Raw genomic sequence first — 18,472 nt, 5'->3', positions numbered from 1 at the left:
ATACACTCTGTTCTAATCTACCAAATTTTATTTACTACTATCTGTCCCCTGTGGCATAGTAGTGAAACAGGACAAACTTTAAAAATCAATAAACAGGTATTGCCACCTAAGCGGAGGCAAGATACGTTCCAAAACATGGCCAGAAGTGGAGCGATGCGAACGGAAACTAGCGAGTGAGTGAGTAGGGCCCCGCCCAGCTCTCCACTCTTGACATCACGCTTCCCTCTTCCCGCAGCCCCTGTGTCGGATTAGCGTGCATAAATTGTTCCTACAAGCAAACTATGATAGAAGTCGCAAAATCAACTGGAATGTTCAAGCAAAGCATAGAAAAAAACCAATCTAAATCCATTAAGTACATCTCTCGTGAAAAGCTGACAGACATACATACAGGCAGACAAATAGAGAGAGAGATTTACAAACTTATCATTTTCTTTCTTTGTGAGATCACTCTTTTCAATGCTGCTTAGAGTGAAAAAGTAAGATATTATTGATGGTTTTAAGTGTGACATTCAATGCTGGTTTTGATAGATGACATGATTTTGACTTTTCAGCAGGTAGTAGATATTCATATTAAAGTTAACATCAGTCAGATGATGATGCAGTAAAAGTAACATGAAAATTGTTATGAGGTTATCTAAAATGAATTAAATTGACAGAAGATTAAAAGTAACCATATTTCATTAGCTTTTTGCAACTATCCATCCATCCATTTTCCAACCTGCAGAATCCAAACACAGAGTCACAGGGGTCTGCTGGAGCCAAACCCAGCCAACACAGGGTACAAGGCAAGAACCAATCCCAGGCAGGGTGCCAGCCTACTACAGGACACACACACAAGGGCCAATTTAGAATCGCCAATCCACCTAACCTGCATGTCTTTGGACTGTGGAAGGAAACCGGAGCACCCGGAGGAAACCCACGCAGACACAGTGAGATCATGCAGACTCCACAGGGAGGACCCTGGAAGTGAACCCAAGTCTCTTTACTGCAAGGCAGCAGTGGTAACCACTATGCCACCGTGCCACCCTTTTTTTAACATCTCATATGGAGTGACTCACATGATGGGTTCTGTGAATGAAAGGTGGTGTCCATGGAAAATATCAAATCCCTTTGGACCAAACTAATGGAATCTGAAGACATGGAGAAAAGGAAAAATGTCAGCTTTCTCTGTATACTGGAAGGCTCAGAAACTACATTTTGTAGTAGCTGTGTCTGATTAATTTCTGACATTTTACTAAAAGGCGTTGCTGATGTTATCACTGAAAAAATAGAAGCTGAAAGAATTTTTTTTTACCAGGCATGACTTTGCTGAGATGTTTCGATTGCAATTTGATAAAATCCAGGAGACAGAAAGCAGAAAAGGGAGAAAACTTTCAATAATCAAATTTATTTATTTATGGACTTTTCTGCAGCAGCTTTGAAAAAGGCCTTTTATGACCAGATTAAGCAAAAGTGGGATGCAATAGGTAACAGATACAGCCTGCCTTTCCCTGCAACATTGAATTCTGCATGTTGTCCATACCTACATATTTAGCTCTTCTCAAGTAGAGTAAAACATATATGCCATTTTTAACGGTTGAATAGTATCTAACGTTGAACTGAAATCAGCTACAAATGAAAATGGTAAAACTACTGCTAAAAGTTTTAAGTAACATATGAACTAAGGGTGGCCATGGTGCATGTGTTCACCCTGGGATGTAGTGGCATGTTGTCCAGGTTTCAGGCTCTGAATACCCCATGACCCTCCCAGGATAAATTATTTGAAATGATGTATGGATGCAACAACTCTGAGTAACCGAAAACTGACTTAAACAAATATATTATTTAAAGTAAATTAGACAAATGCATACCAGGGCTAAGAAACATTTTAATAGAAATGTTTATATCTGTTTTTCTATATTATTACTAGTGATGATCAGTGAAATTTTCCAAATTGTTTTTTGTGGCAAATAGGGTTTGTTCACTGAATATTTTCCAAGAAATTTGTAATGCAGCTGGTTTAGATAAACTTTTTCCCAGCTCCTCATAATGCATTATAAAGGCAGTGTGACATTGTAGAGCTGTAGCAGGCATGTATAGAACTTTCACACATTTCTACTGTGAGATTGCTGCCTGATTGGCTTTGTCCATGCATGATATCATGACCCATTTAAGCCAATTTGTACAATGCATTAAAAAAAAAAACTTGCAGTATTTTCATTTGAGGGTACATTAGCTGTTCACAAGTAGAATATTATGAACTAGGCTGACCCGCCTTTTAAGGCGACCGACTTTTAAGTTGACCACTTCTTAAGGCAATTCAATATGCAGATTAATTAGATATTTTATACAAACTCATTAATTTGGTTATATTGCATTTGAGTGGAAGTACTTTAATACTCGTAGTTTCTATTATTTTTGTGATGAAATTTAAACTTGTTTTCTATATTAAGGTCGCCCTTTTGAACCCCCCTGATATTTACTACGCGGTGAGGCATTTGTACTCCACCAACATTAATTATTTCCAGAGACATAATTTTTTCTATTTTTCCAGCGCATCGCGCACAAAAGCAAGGGAACGATGGGAGCACCAGAACTCTGCTCACATCATGTCGCTTCATACCGCAAGCTGCAAGTAGTAAGTCTGTGATAAGCGGAATACCACTACGCTTTCCACTCACGGGACAGAAGGAAAATCCCAACCGCTTTTATATAGTAAGAAAGAAAGAAGAAAATGATATTGCACAGTCTGGAGTAGAAAATCATCTTTTACCTGAAAAAAACGAAACTACAAATACCATCGTGCATTGCAAAATGGACGGGGTGTGTGTGAAACTCCGCGCCTGCGTAGCACTCACGGGACGGAAGGACACCGACCATTTTTATATAGAAGGATACTGCCATTAAATGCTAACACAGTCACTCACGCAGCACATGGCTAATTGTTCATGTCCTTAAGGGAGCCTTCCCCCTCCTGCATCAGAATGAGACCCTGCAAAATAATAATGATGAAATATTTATTAATATCTTCTTCATGGAAGAAAAAAATGCAAAGTATCTACACAGAGAGGGGGAAACAAAAGAGACATTTTAGCTACTCTTGGAAGCACAACTTCAAATGCCAATCCCAAACTGACTCTACTTGGCATGGCCAATGTGTGCCCCAAAACTGGAACTCTGTGAGTACAATGAAACATATATTTTTTAGTTATTGCTAGTTTGAGGCCACTTGTTGTATTTTGTTTGCAGCAATCATTTCGATCTATGCCTTTTGTTCTTTGAAGCAGGGTGGCATAAATAGTTAACACTGCTTCCTCATAGCTCAGATCACATTTTTGGCTGCAAAATTCAGACCAGCATAGTTGACAGCTTGCTTGCATAGCCCTCAGGAACATTTAAAAGACCATCACACCATTATAACCAACTCAACACTAGTTAAGTTTGTCCTTTCCCTTTGACTTGAATGCAGTTTTTGGAGTTTAGCAAAGTTCCTGGACATTTCTGTGATTTCTGTAATTATCGCTATACATTTTATCTTCTTATATATACTGTTTTTAATACTCCTCCTTAAATTTTGAGTGATACGCTATTCATTACTGCCTCATGTTCAATACTCTTCAATAATCTCCAACTCTTGATCTGCTATTGCTATTGTTTTTCATCTTCATTTCATCATTTATTATTCTTTTAATGTTTTCTTTTTATTTTGTTTAAATAATATACCAATGTCCTTCTTTGTTGTATTTTGTGCAGTTATTATTATTACTATTTTTATTATAATCATTAAGCATGAGGCAAAATTTTGTAAAGGTTAAGTGTTTCGCACACACTTCATTTACTTAGTCACATCCTTGGACAAGTACGGGAAATTATAAGATCTTTTTATAGATGAACCACTATATTCACAGGCTTGTTTTCAAATTGAACTCTACTGCTACTGACAAAGCACAAACTTATCATTAGAGTAAAACAGTTCTCATGATATGCTGGCAGCTTTTGGCAGCAGTAAGCTATAGCTACTGTAGCCTTTGCAAGTCACAGATGTGAGAATGAGTCCTTGAGACATCACTACATCTTTCACTGGTATTCAGTGTAGATAAAGAGGATGTGATACTCACTGTGTTTATGCTTGAATGTCCACCCTCATACATTATTAAGAATATTTGTATCATTATTTCATATATAATCCTAAGCAAAATACTAAGGCACAGTATCATTACTTACTTAAGTAACTTTATGTATTGGCTGTTTTACTCTGCATTTGAAAAACAATTAATATACACTATTACTTACTAATGTCAACTAATTGGTAAATGTCACTGGGGAGAACTATGCGTTTTGAGCATGCTGTGCTGCCTTGCATTTCAGATGACAGGGACAGTGAATAGCCAGATTTTAGCCTCGATCGGAAAGGAAAGATTACTGTAAATGGAAGTGTAGCGAGAGAGAGAGCAAGTTGTGCACATTCATTTTAATTCCCATATTGCAAATGTAATAGTACTGCAAGCAAAATGTTACAAATGACAGTGGAGCTAGATGTTGTCCAATGTAAAATTTTGCCAAAAATTGAAAAAAAGTTATTCTTTTGCCCCATTGGGAAGATGAGCTCTAGCAAGTAAAGACTACATAATAGTGACTGTTCATTAAAGTTAATAGGTCGGACTGTTAAAGGTTTCAATCATGAAATCAAAAGGAGGAACAGATACAACAGTTTTTGCAAGGGATGCATTTAACTGCCAGGGATTAGATTCAGTTGAAATAATACTGGATTTGATAAGTATTTCATTCCATCTTTCAGGAGAAGACATGAGGAGTGGGAATGTTGATACAGTGGGTAATTTTAATTTTGTATTAGACCCTGTGTTAGATCAGTCAAGCTTAGTTGCTACAACATTATACGAAACCACTGCAGTAATCTTAGATTTCATGAAAGATCACAAACTCTTGTAACCACATAGATTCCTTAACCCTTACTTGCAATATTCTTTCTTTTCAGCAGCAGAACAGTTATTCATGACTTCACCCTTCCCTTATTAATAGAAATTATTTGTTCTTTATTATGTCTTGCAAATAAGATTCACTTGGTATCTTGGATTCTTTAATTTTAGGAGATGATGACTTTATTAAATTTATTTCCAGTCAAAATTGTAGCTGCGTTTTCCCAAAGTTACCGAAGTTCAGCAGCTCTAAATCAAAAAAGTTGGGATTCAACAAAAGCCTGATGCACAGAAATGATTACACAGACAAAATATCTTCGTTTTTAAAAGTTTAGTTAAATTTCAAAGTAAAACAGATCACATAAAAAAGAAAAATAAAACAGCAAAAAAATAGAACAAATTCATGTTAAGAAAACTTTAGTTCAAAGCTTAAATCTTGTTACATCTCAAATCGTTACTTTTTACTTAACATTTCTGAAACATTTCAAAACGGTCAGAAAACTGTATGCTTATCCCATTTCTGAGTTGAAAATGGGTCTTTCAAGTCACTCTTTACTAGGACCTGTTCTAAACACAACTGAGCTTATTACCACACTGTTTCTCAGTTATTGCAAGAAGCGTCTATCTCTTACTAACTTGTAGGGGAAAAAGACTATACCATTGTCTATGACTATGGTAGAAATGATATTCTATTCAAAATAAGCAGACATTAGTATGAGTTCAACTCAAAGCTTTAACTTTCTGTTATCTCTGCTAGATCGTAAATGAAAGCAAGGTCGCCGTACCTGAACTTGAGATGATTGAGGAGCTGAATAAAATATTATTATCAGCGCTAAGTAAAGAAAGCGCGATTAAAAAACAGAAAAAGACATTCACAGAAAGCTCTAAGATCTGAAATAAACTTATTGACACTACAACAACATGGCTGAAAGATACAAATAGCCTTTTAACACACACAACTGATGAGCAGTTAGTTCGATTCGAAGAGATGCAATTGCAAGAACGGGATCGCACAAAGTCAAAAGTACGAAAGGCTTCTCCTCAGTTAAAGTGCGCTCTTGATATTAAATGTGACTCTTTAGCCCAGAAAAGCGCTGCTGCATCATCACCTTCTTCGACAGTCACACTTGAACGGACAGAACTCGATAGTATCCTGCAAATGCTACATGAACTTAAAGTTGAAGTGGAAAGGCAGGAACAATTCACAACTAGCGCAAAAACCGACACACAGAGCTCACAGAAATGATATACTGGACGTGCTGGCTCGGAATCAAGTCGAATATCAGAAGAATCAAGCTGAATGCCAAAAAAAATCAAGCTGAATGTCATAAACCAATCAGTGAAATGGCTAAAACGCTAACTAAACAAAGAATACATCCTGCGCTACGTGGTGAAGTACCACAGAGGCAGGTCCCTTTATTTTCAGGTTACCCATTGGCTTATGCAGACTTTATTAGGGCTTTTGATAACGCTGTTGGGGATGTGTTAGAAAACCCTCAGGATAACTTAGATTATTTGATCTAATTCACAAGAGGTCCTGCTCAAGATTTAGTTAAAGGCTGTGTGCAACTGCCATCAAGTCGAGGTTATCAAAAGGCCAGAAAGCAACTTGAAACTTACTTTGGTTATGAAGTATTCATAGCTGATGCATACATAGAAAGGACATTGAAGTGGCCTCAAATAAAACAAAATGATTGTGCAGCCCTGAGAGAATATGCATCCTTTCTTGATAGCTGTATGGACGCAATGACAAGTGCAGGGAGTTGTGATGTATTCAACAACAATCCAAATATTTGCATAATAATCTCTAAGCTCCCATATTCTTTATGAGACAAGTGGCAAAGCTGGGCCTTTGCATTTAAAGAAAAGGAAGCAAAAAGGGCAGGAATTGATCACCTAATCACTTTTTTACATCACCAAATTTGTTGATATTCTGTATGAACAGCATTCATTAGATTTATTATTTTTGATTTTTTTTTTGGCTAGACAATTTTGAATTTGAGTTTCATTTTTTCTTTTTGCTTTAACTGGAATGCCTTTCCTTTGGCACTAGGACCACACAGGATGTTTTCCAGAGTTGAGGAACCTTCTGCAAATTCAGGAAAAAGGAGAACAGGTTCTGAAGGACCCCACAGAGCTGGCACATGTTTTCTGCACCCTGGGGATTATTCCATCTGGCTCTGAAATCTTGGTTATTCAGTTTCCCCAGCTCTCTCAACACTTGATCAGCAGAGACACACAGTTCAAGGAGTGAAGGGGAGCTGGAGACCACAGATGTGATGTTATTATTAGGGAAGTTCATACAGGGTGCAGATGGCAATTTAGATTGTGGAATGTACTCAGATTGCACACAGAAGCTGTACTAACAAGAGTCAAACGTGTTAAAGAACTGGTTCAGTTTATTAGCTCAGTTCCTGTTCCCTTCCTCTGCATGATTTACAGACTGCTTGGAGCCAGTGATAGTCTTCACCCCATTTTGCACTTCTTCCATGTTTCATTGTTACTTGTGCTTAACTTTGTCTCTCTAGTGGGCTTTCCCCTCACAGAGCTGCTTCTTCATTTCTGGCTACACCCACTTGATTTCATCCTTATCTACAGACCTGAAGGCTCTCTTCTTCAAATTCATTAGGGCTTTCAAGTCTTTCGTGATCCATTGCTTGTTGTTGGGATACCAGTGCACTGTCTTTGTAGGGATTGTGTTATCCAAACCAAACTGGATGTAGTTTGTGATACTATGGTTCAGTTCCTCAATATCCTGGCCGTGAGACTCACAAAGCAAATCCCGGACAGTGTTTAACCAGGGAGTTCAAACCATCCTGCCGTCTCTACAACTACACATCATCACAGATGCTAAACAAAATCTAATTTTCTGGCTGGTCTTGGAGTGCTACTCTTTGATGGAGGACTTTTTAACTAATTGTCTTCATTTTTTGCAAGTTCTCACTTTCAATCATCTTATTTACCAGTAATAAGTTGGTCAAAAATCTCGTATAATCCCAGACAGTACTAAAAGTTTCTTATTGTTTGCCCACTCTTTGTATCATATGTGTTTCCTCTCCTGACATTCTAAGCTCTTTCTCCATTTGATTTCCTATAAGTAGAAGCCAGTAAATAATGAAGTGGAAATGAAAAGGCTGAAAATATCTACTCAGTTAACCCAGTACTCTTATCAAATGAAGAAAAATGTTTTAGAAAAACAAAATAAAAAAATGAAAAAAGAAAATAAATTAATGGATTCTTATAAATTTTGGTCATTTTTTTAAGATATTACACAGTGCAGGTAAGAATTTCTGTCATATGAGATAAAAACAGATTTTAACATGAAAGCTATCCAATCTTTAGCGATTGTGGCACTCTAGGACCAGAGCTGAATACTTCAGATTCCAATCATGCTGTGTTTGTAGTGGATGGTGTAAATATTTGTTCATACAGTATAACAGTTTTTAAAATAATTATTTCAGGCATTAAATGTAAATCATTTTCATTTTATTTACCTATAACACAGAACAAATAATGCCGAATGAGCTCAAAGAAGAAGTACCTGACATGCAGATGACTGAGGTGAGAAAGCTAATATTCATTAATTTCAATACTTGTTTAATTCAAGTTTATAGAACATATTGTGTATACATGCATTGACTGTGGCAATATTCTGAATCAAGACTCTTGATCTGTGAGCCAACAGTGCTACCTTATGCACCACTCAGAATGATGACATATGATGTGTACTTTTTAGATTAAGAAAGAAAGAAAGAAAGAAGAAAGAAAGAATTGCAATATTAACAAGAACTGTGATTAGAAAGAAAAAGGAAGCAGGGTATATTCAGGGACTTTTGGTTCTTTATATAAGGTGTGCCTCACTTTAACTCCAGCAATGCATGTATCGGTGTTTGCTTGTACAGACTAATGCCTGATAAGTTTCTTCTGAGTAAGATTCTGTGCTTTGAATGCTCCCTATACAGGTAAATTCAGAAATAACGACAGTGTATGACACGGTGAAAAACTACAGCAAACATCCTGACATTAATGACGAACCTTCATCTTCATTAGATTCTCCGATTTCCATTTCACTGTATGCTACAGTTCAACGGCCTACAACATGCAACAAACATGTCTGAATCAGCAAATAATAAGCTCAATAAATAAGATGCTGATCTTGGGACAATGCAAATATGTCAAAATTTTTGGTTTTAAAAGAAGCCTTGGTTTGGATTCTTGATTATATTTCATTTTTGGATTCTTTTGAATAAGTCACTTTTTAAATAATAAAAGTATGTAAAATATCTAATTTTAAAATTTCTATTAATAACATGATGCCATTTCCATGAAAAACTATAAACTTTAGTGTGTAGTCTGTGAATGTTATGGATTTGTTAATGATAACATTATTAAGTTAGAAGAAAACAAACCCATTGTGGACATTAGGGGTGTTCTTCAGTTGTTCCAGTAGTTAGGAATAATGTGAAGGAAGCCAACACTCTCTATATTCTGCTTTCATTCTTAAAATAAACTAAGGGTAATTACAGAAATGTCACACAATTACAAAATGAACAGGAAGGAAGAAATGACTCAGGGCTCTCATGCATACCTGGGTGATTGCTCTGTCTGTCATGTGAGTTCTCTAGTCCATTTTTCTGCCAAAATAACACATCTAAGTTCTGCTTCCTCACCTTCTATACCCTGACCTCTCTGCTTCCCAACTAAGCCCTTGCCTCAGGCTCCACTCTTGACTCTGGGGTTAAGTCCGGAATGACCAGGTTTAAGAAAGTTGTTGGGAATAACTTCTGGGAACAACTCTGACTCTCTTGTTAAAATATACATGACTTGTTTAAATATTTTTAGAAAATAAAATACCTTTCTTGTGTTTAATCAAAAAACAACTTATATAATCAACAAGCCAAAAAGAAAGTGGTCATCCTATTGGTGCAGTTAGTACAAGGAATTTCATTAGCTGCACATATGTAAATAATAATGTGGACCATTAACAAGTATGCATATTTTAACTATAGACTAACATAGTGACGATACAGTAAAATTACTGTAATAGAAAAAAAGAAGAGTTGGGGCACTGGACAGTGTTCCCTATTTAATGCCCTGGTTGTTGTGCACAGATAAGCAAGAATTACAAAGTGAAATGACATCATTCATGAAGTGGAAGTGTTGCTTTCCTGGTAAACATCTATTTACTCCAAGCTGTGGTCAAGAAAGGCAAAGTTTCCTTGGGTCAGGTGGTATTTGACTGGGTAGCGGTGGAATATTTGTGGCTTCTGACAGAAGTGACATCATGGGTTTTTCGAGACAGTTCTTTTTCATTCTGAGGCAAACAGAAAGAGGGTTAATTTAAGTGGTACATTCGAAGTTTTCCCCATAGTTTCATTCAATCCCATACCCAGAATGCTTGTGTGTCTGACAATACAGTTCTCAGTTTATGGCTGTGATCAGGACTAGCCTTTGGAATTCCTGGGGCTATCCTCCTGGAATTCTCTATTGCAGTAACAGGTGCCCTTGCGATTCTTTCAGAGAGTTTACACCAATGCAGGCAAAAGTCATTAAACTGTGAGATCTGTTCATCAACTGTTTCATCAAAACCTGAACATGAATCAAAAGTCCATGTCCAAGTTATTGCTAGAGATTTCCGATACTAAAGATATTTGGAACACACAGGATCACATTATAAGATTTTCTAAATGAACTGTACAATCTTGGACACTGGGTAGCATGCATAAATTGTAACAATGGTGATATCACATTCCAGGACATGCACTTAGTCACCTGTAATCTGGTTGTAATAGTACGTAGATTTCACGAGTGGCAAAACTTACAAAAAAATGGTGATGTATAGAATTTCAAAACATAACATTAGTTGAAATGAAACAAGTGAAAACAACATGCAAACAACAATCTTATGAGATTCCATGACATTCACACTTGGAACTGTTGTCCAAAAAAGATGTAGTCATCCCAAGAAAATTACTAAAGTTTAATAAACCCTTCCAACTTGAACTTCAGACCAGCTTAACACTAGAATTACCAAAGCCTACAAAAAAACTGCTCTTATTGTTAATATTATACAATAAAAACATGCATTTGATTTGTGTCTGTAGCAGTCGGTGTAAATTTATAGTAATTGTAAAAGTTGGCATTTTTTTTTTTACTTTTATTCTTTCAGTCAAAATCACAATACAACACCCATCCCCTGCCCCAGCTCTGACGCTGTTACTTTTTATCTGAAACTGGGAACAACTGTAGATGTGAGTGGTGTTTTGAGACAATGGAACTGGAAATTCTCTGATCTAGAGGGATAAAAGCTGGCACACAAACGCATCTCATTTTCACTTGATTTTTTTTTTTATTCAGTTTTATTGAGTGTTCCTGCTCACACTGAATTAGTATGCACCTTATGGTCCATGATGTCAAAGCCGCACTGACCAAAAAACAGAGACATAGGTATGCATGATATTTGGAATAACTCATTTTATGACCTGTATAGTACATTTTGGAAAACAGTGTAGCAACATTATTCATATTGTTCATATCCATTCACATGCCTTCTTACAGTTGTAATCATTGACCAATCTCCACATTTTGGTTCATGGTGGTGTTTCTTTTGTACTCCAGGACATGCAGATTAAAGAATAGTACAGAGAGGTCAGCTCTGCGCTATATACAATCATCAAATTCAAATGTTAACAGTTCCCAAACATGCAAGGACCGTCCTTTCTACATTTACGACATGTGTACCTATTGCAATGTACACACTTCTCTCTATGCTGTGGTTACTATTACACTGAAGGAGTGCCTGACTCTGAATTTGATTTCCTGGGGGAAGCAGCGGTCTTGTAACTGAAGCTTGTCTATGTTGTGTCCTCTTTTTCTTTTTCCATTGCCTTTTCTTGTAAGAAGCGATGACGAAGTTCTTCTGCAAGGTGAGCCATGAACACTCTTCGTTTCTCAGTGGACCCCATTCATGCCTTGCACAGTACATGTGCGTTGATTGCCGCCTGTTATAGCACAAGCAACCGGCCACCAGCGTACTCCTGATCGCACTAAATAAGCTAATGCCTTCTGGTTCATGATGTCAATGCAGCAATGGAGGAAAAAAGAAAGATACAAATATATGTGACATTTTGAAGAAATCATTTTATGATCTGAATAGTACCAATCAGAAAACATCATTGCACTAATGCAATATTATTTGAAAATGAACCGTGTCAGATTGGGTGTAAATTTATGCCAGCACTGTTAATTAGGGTCAGATCGGGGAGTGGGGGGTTGGTTTGGTTTGACAAGGTAGAGCGTGAACGTGTCAGAGAGAATAAAACTGAAACAAAAGCTAACTTTTACAAGTACAATAAATTCACACCCGATCTGACGCATAGATTGTTGTAGACATGGAACACACATGAATATACAACTCTAGGTAACTCACTCCCAGATAATCAAGGCTTGAACTAAGAGAACTTCTGTCCTGTTCTGCGACAGCGGGGGTGGGTTTTGGGATTTGGGGTGGTATAGCAGGCTGTTTGCTGCTTGGGCTTATCGACACATTTACAAGACAAAAGATTTAAGGTGGGCCGGGTTTACGAGTTTTTTCGTAGGCTTTGGTAATTCTAGTGTTGAAAGAGCTAGGCAAATGCAAAGTCATTTGCCTAAAGCAGCAGAGAGACACATAGTATACAGAGGTTCTCTGCTGCCACATATCACTGTAGGACATCTCCTGTCAACAACTCAAGGTATACAGTAATTCTATTTCCTTGTTCTGGGGTTCTCATTCTCACCTGCTTCTGATGTGGCACTTGAAGCCACTGCTTTACTGCCCAGCTGTTTTTCTGTCTTTGTAAAAGTCATCCCAGATAAAGGAGTATTGGAATTGCATGGTAAGATTTTGTCTTCAAATTGGACGGCCCAGCACAGGCTCTAATATAGAGTGCTCAGGGCAGGATGGACTGCTAGTTGGCTGAGGTCTCCAGGACTGTGACTGTGTCTGGCTTTGTTTTTGACTTTCTTTCTTACAGTATTCCTCTCCTCTGTTGTCAGTAGGTCATTGTTCATTGGTTAATTAATGGACAGGTAGTGTTGGTTTCTATTCATGTGGAAAAGTTAATTTTGTATGTATTAATTCTGTATTTAATAATTGTTTTTTTTTCCCATGAGAATTTGAAACAGCACTCTGCACTTGCACTCAGTGAAGCAGTTATATAGAAATTAATTGAATTGGTGACAGCACTTCTTTAAACTGTCAGGGTTGTACATATGACTACTATTCATCCAGAGATATGACAATCCCACTTTTGCCCTGTTAGTGCTTTCAGCTGCCTGAAATGCCAGTGCTGACTGGGCTTTCCTCAAATTTGTTTTTCACTCAGTGGTGGTACAGGGCAGGGCAATTTATGCTTAAATGTGATGCACCTATTAACCAGAAAAAAAAAATTAATAGATTGGACGATACACTTGGAAGTATATACTTATACTTTTATTTAATCACCAAGGATGTCAAAAGTGATGAAAGTTTCCATTGTTGCTTGAGAAATATTTAATTTATTACCCTGAGTATTTGTGAGATAAACATATTTTCTTGCACTGTGATAGTTTATGAAATACAGCGATATTTCTTTGTATCACACCCTCTTGTACAGTTAGCAAATAATTGGCACACTAATAGTGACTTTTTAATATTTTTCCTCTTAACATTTACAAAACAATGACAAAAGTGAAGGCAGCACGGTGGCGCAGTGGTAGCGCTGCTGCCTCGCAGTTGGGAGACCAGGGTTCACTTCCTTGGTCCTCCCTGCGTGGAGTTTGCATGTTCTCCCCGTGTCTGCGTGGGTTTCCTCCCACAGTCCAAAGACATGCAGGTTAGGTGGATTGGCGATTCTAAATTGGCCCTAGTGTGTGCTTGGTGTGTTTGTGTGTGTCCTGCGGTGGGTTGGCACCCTGCCCGGGATTGGTTCCTGCCTTGTGCCCTGTGTTGGCTGGGATTGGCTCCAGCAGACCTCTGTGTTCGGATTCAGCGGGTTGGATAATGGATGGATGACAAAAGTGAAGGAATATTATTTTTGGTTATTTAGAATGCCAGTGTTAATCAATGTTATTATTATAAATGAACTTGCCTAGTTGAAACATGCAGACAGAAAATGATCTTGAACCTAGGACTGACCAAAGGAGGACATTGTATCTGACTTCAAACATCTTGAACTGAAAATGATCTGATAAGTATGAAGTAGTTCACCTAAGAGTAGTGTCCATTGGTTTGACATAATTCTTATTTTCTTTATAGTTAAATTCTAGTATCAGTTGCATCAAAATTTGAACCTTAAATGTAAAAGCATACTGATTGTGGAATCTTCTCCTATAGAAGATTTTAAGATATTTTTAGCAAAAGGCATTGAGCCTGTTTCTGTGTTGGTGATAAAGTCAGATACATATTTTAAATAGGCTGTAATGATTAAAACACAAAGCACAGTGAATGTGGTCTGATTCAGTGTTCTTCCTGCCTGGAATTCAGTTATGTTCAATGTTTACAGTGGATTCAGAAAGTATTTAGACCCCTTTATTCATACTTGTGGTAGATTTAATTTTAAAGAATTCAATTTGCCATTTTCCCATCAATTTACATTCAATAACCAATAGCAAACAAGGTGAAAACAAATTTTCAGAGAGGTTTGTAAATGCATTAAATATCAAAAATGGAAATCTCTGATACAAGTATTCATACCCTTTGCTATGGCACTGTAGGTTTGCTTTAATTATCCTTCTAATGTGTCTAGATCTTTATTGGCATCCACCTATCAGAAAATGAATTGATTGGACAACATTTAGAAAGGCATATGTGTACCTGTGTGTAGAAGGTCCAATAATTCTGAATACTTTCTGAATCCATGCAATATACAGATTGTGTTGTAATCATGATTATGCAATATTTTTGTGCATTTGAACTTTTTTTTAAACTTACTGTAATGAAGTATAAAATAAATATCTAGCATATAAGTTGATAAATATTTAGTATGTCTTGCATGTCTTTATTTCTAAATGTTATATTAAAGAGTGTTTCAGCGAGGCATGTGTTAACTTTACTGGTATGAACAGCTATATTTTAATGTTTGCCTAGCCAGTCCCCCAAGTCTTTAGGAGATAGTATTAAGTACTGACTGAGGATGTGATATTTTTGGCTATGGGAATGGAAGCATGCATCAATTTGGTTTGGTAAGGGTTTTGTTATAATTTTGTTTTGACATTACATAAATCTATACGCCATCCACCAGAGGAACGCCATAAACTGCCTAGTTTGTATGAATAGGCTTCAAATAAACAAAGCAACTGGGGGGTATGTTATACCTGAGCACTTTCATTGGTGAACATCGATGGAAGGGACAAATAGACTTATGGTATTGGTCATTTAATTTGAATTGTGGCTGAAATAGGATTGGATGAAGCAAAGGATATTCCTATTGGTCTAGAAGTATACCAAAAGAAGTTGGACTAGTATAAGACAAGGCTCACCACCTATAACCACCCCCCATCTAACCACGAAGAGAACATAATCTCTCTCTTTTGCAGTTTCTCCATGATGAAGACATCTCTATCTTAGTAGCCATACTGAGACAGGTATGCAACCTGTTTTAGTACTCAAAGTACTAGTTTTAGTTCAAAAGCCATGTGGTAGAAAATTCCAAGCTAGACTAAAGATAAGCCAGTACCCTCCAATGAATGCAAAATGCACTACTACTTAGAATGCCATGGTAATTTTTGTCACACCCATTTATTTTTCTTATTATTTTGGGTATATTATTTATAATGCATAATTAATTTAAAGTGTAGCACTCTCTCCTCTTGGTTCTACTGCACTATCTTGGTTGCTGAGGGCTTACAAATAAAAGGTAATGTAACATAAAGTATGGGATGTAAGACATGTTTGTAAAGTTTACATAATAAATAGTATAAAGGGGAAAATATGGTCAACATCGAACCCTATAGTACAAAACTCTAGTGTAGTCAGCAGGATCAGGTTTAGCACTCTGTTTGCGAATACTGTTTTGACAAGTCTGTGCATGTGCATATGTTGTGTGGTTATAGGGCAGCAGGTGCAGGAAAGTGTGCCATTTTCTTTTTCTAGATTGCAGCCCCCATGGGTTGCAGTGGTGCCTCGGATTCCCGCAGGGCTTCATGGGAGTTGGAGCTATCTACAGCACTTTTGGGATCTGGGGGTGCCGCCAGGGGGTGCTGCTAAGTCCTCTTGGGCGGGTTTTCCACCACATCCGGAAGTGCTGCCGGAAGTAGGTCAACAAGCACCTGGAGTACTTCTCAGGGAGTTATAAAAGGAGCCAGAAGTCACCACTCCAACTGCCAGAGTCTGGAGACAAAGCTTGCCGAGGAGGAGTGGAGGAGAAAGAGAGAAGAAAAAGTAAATAAGTATTAAGTATTGTGCTTGAGACTGTGTTGTGCCTGTGGGAAATGAGGAAGACATTTTCTCATGAGGTGAAGAAAATAAAAACATTTATTTGTTTTATCAGTGTGCCTCCCGAGTCTGTCTGTGTCAGGTTGAGCACACTGTGTATGTAAATGTATCTATATATGTGAGTGTGTGTGTGCATGTGTTTACATTTTAGGGCACCTGGTGAGAAACATTGCTGCTTTTTTCCCCACAAGAATATCTAGACTGGGAGGTTGTACCTCAATATAAAGAACAACTGACATAGAATTAACACATTGTTTGGCTGGTAAGTGGCATATAACCAAAACAGGGTTGAAATGTAACATTTGTTTTGTGAGGACACCCATATATTTGTTAGTGCTGGTGATAGTGAATCCCTCATACTTCTTTGAAGGAGGTGCTATGGGAAATATTTCAGGGTGACTGACAATTGGGCATCATTAGCATGTTTGACTGGCTAGAATCTCTGTATGTGTATTTGTGTGAGAAAGGTGTCCTATGTGTAATATTGTGTGGTTTCTTACAACTGGGCATCACTCAAGTCTTTGTTTAGCTTGGATCTCCCTATGTATGTGTGTATGTCTGTGTATGTATTAGTTATAGGTGCAAAATTAAGCCAAACCATAATGAATATCACAGAATTTAAAGGTAGCATTGTAGACTCAGAAATGTCTAAATTCATAATGAAGGCAGCTTTCTTCCCCTGGAGCGTTAGGCACAAGTAGGCTATAGCTAGGAAATGCAAACCTGTTGTACATGTAGAGAAGGTAGAACCTGAACCAGGCATGCCAGAAAAAGGAAGAGATCTGGAAGGATTAAAATTAGGAAAATGGAGATCAAGAATAAAGAAGACAGATGCTGTTAAAAGAGGGTTTGTGACACCCCGTGTAGTGGGAATTGGGATCACCAGCCTACACTCTAGGTGTCTAGTATGTGAGACTGAGCATGACCAGGATGATGGTGTAAGACAGGGAGACACGGACACAAAAAGGGTTGGGTTTTTTTTTTAAATAAAGTGAGATTTTATTTACAGGTGCACTTAAAGAAAACAAAAATAATGTCCTGCAGAATCTATATATCGAAACACAGTCCAATACTGCAAAGGAGACACAAAAACAGTAATCAAATGGAGCCCCAAAAATGACTATATACAGTAATTACAGTGCTGCCTAAAAGTCCCAAATGAAAAAGTAAAATGCACACAAACTAGTGAAAACCATATATACACCAACCAAAATGAAGCTGTCTTCCTCCACAGTGCTCCAAGTAGGAAGCTGCTCCTTCAAACAGTGTATACAAGATTCACCAAAACAAAAATATTCAAAATGCAGAAAAAGTGTATATACAAAAATAAACAGTGCACCAATAACCACAACCCAATAAATACCTCCACCAAAGTTAATCCAGAGATAACATATATATATATATACATATACATATATATACATATATATACATATATACATATACATATATATATATATATATATATATATATATATATACATATATACATATACACATATACATATACATATATACATATTGTCACAAAACGAGACAAAGACAGAAAAAGGTTTGGGGCCGCCACCCATGTAATTTGGTATCCTGGCTGCAAAAGTCGTTTTCTTTCAAAATACCAGCACTGAAGTGCTTACAACAGAGTCCAAAACAAGACTGTCAGAGAAGGGAAAAGGGAAGGCTTTTAAAGGGGGAGGCAGGAAGTGAGGTCATAAGGATCGGGCACGTGTTCATCATTCATTGGATTAGACCCGGATGTGACATCAGGGGGGCCGGAGCTGGCAAGGTCTGTCTCCATTGGCTCGGTCCCAGAAGTGACGTCAAGAGAGACAGGTGGAACCTCTCGGGTTTGGTCTACAGGGAAGTGAGAAAGAAAGTTAGTGCACTCTGCCATATCCCAGCATGCCTCAGAACTGCATTCACTCGAGCCCTTTAGCTGCCTCCCATGCGCGCGTGTGTGACAAGGCCCCCCCCCTCAGCCCAGACCCGTCGGGTCGGGTGACCCTAACCGAGAGGTCGTGAACCCGAGAAAGAGCATCAGCGCTGGCATGGAGAGCACCCGACGATGAACGAGCTTAAAACTTGTACGGCTGCAGGTCAAGAA

General features: G+C 37.7%; 1 protein-coding gene across 4 annotated transcripts in view; it reads left to right on the top strand.

The window, feature by feature from the left end:
• LOC120518496 overlaps positions 1–18,472 on the top strand; it is a 99,081-nt gene that overhangs the window by 58,188 nt on the left and 22,421 nt on the right. For 2 of the 4 annotated variants that reach the window (XM_039741315.1, XM_039741313.1), the window contains 2 exons: positions 8,422–8,477; positions 8,879–11,003. In XM_039741315.1, the coding sequence (XP_039597249.1) occupies positions 8,422–8,477; positions 8,879–9,034 (212 nt within the window). In that variant the 3' untranslated portion in view covers positions 9,035–11,003. Of the gene's footprint in view, positions 1–8,421; positions 8,478–8,878; positions 11,004–18,472 lie in introns of those variants that run through there. The other 2 variants (XM_039741314.1, XM_039741316.1) reach the window with 1 other exon arrangement.

This window comes from Polypterus senegalus, chromosome 18, assembly GCF_016835505.1.
Source record: "Polypterus senegalus isolate Bchr_013 chromosome 18, ASM1683550v1, whole genome shotgun sequence".
Taxonomy (NCBI): Eukaryota; Metazoa; Chordata; class Cladistia; order Polypteriformes; family Polypteridae; genus Polypterus; species Polypterus senegalus.
This window is presented reverse-complemented; position numbering and strand designations above follow the sequence as displayed.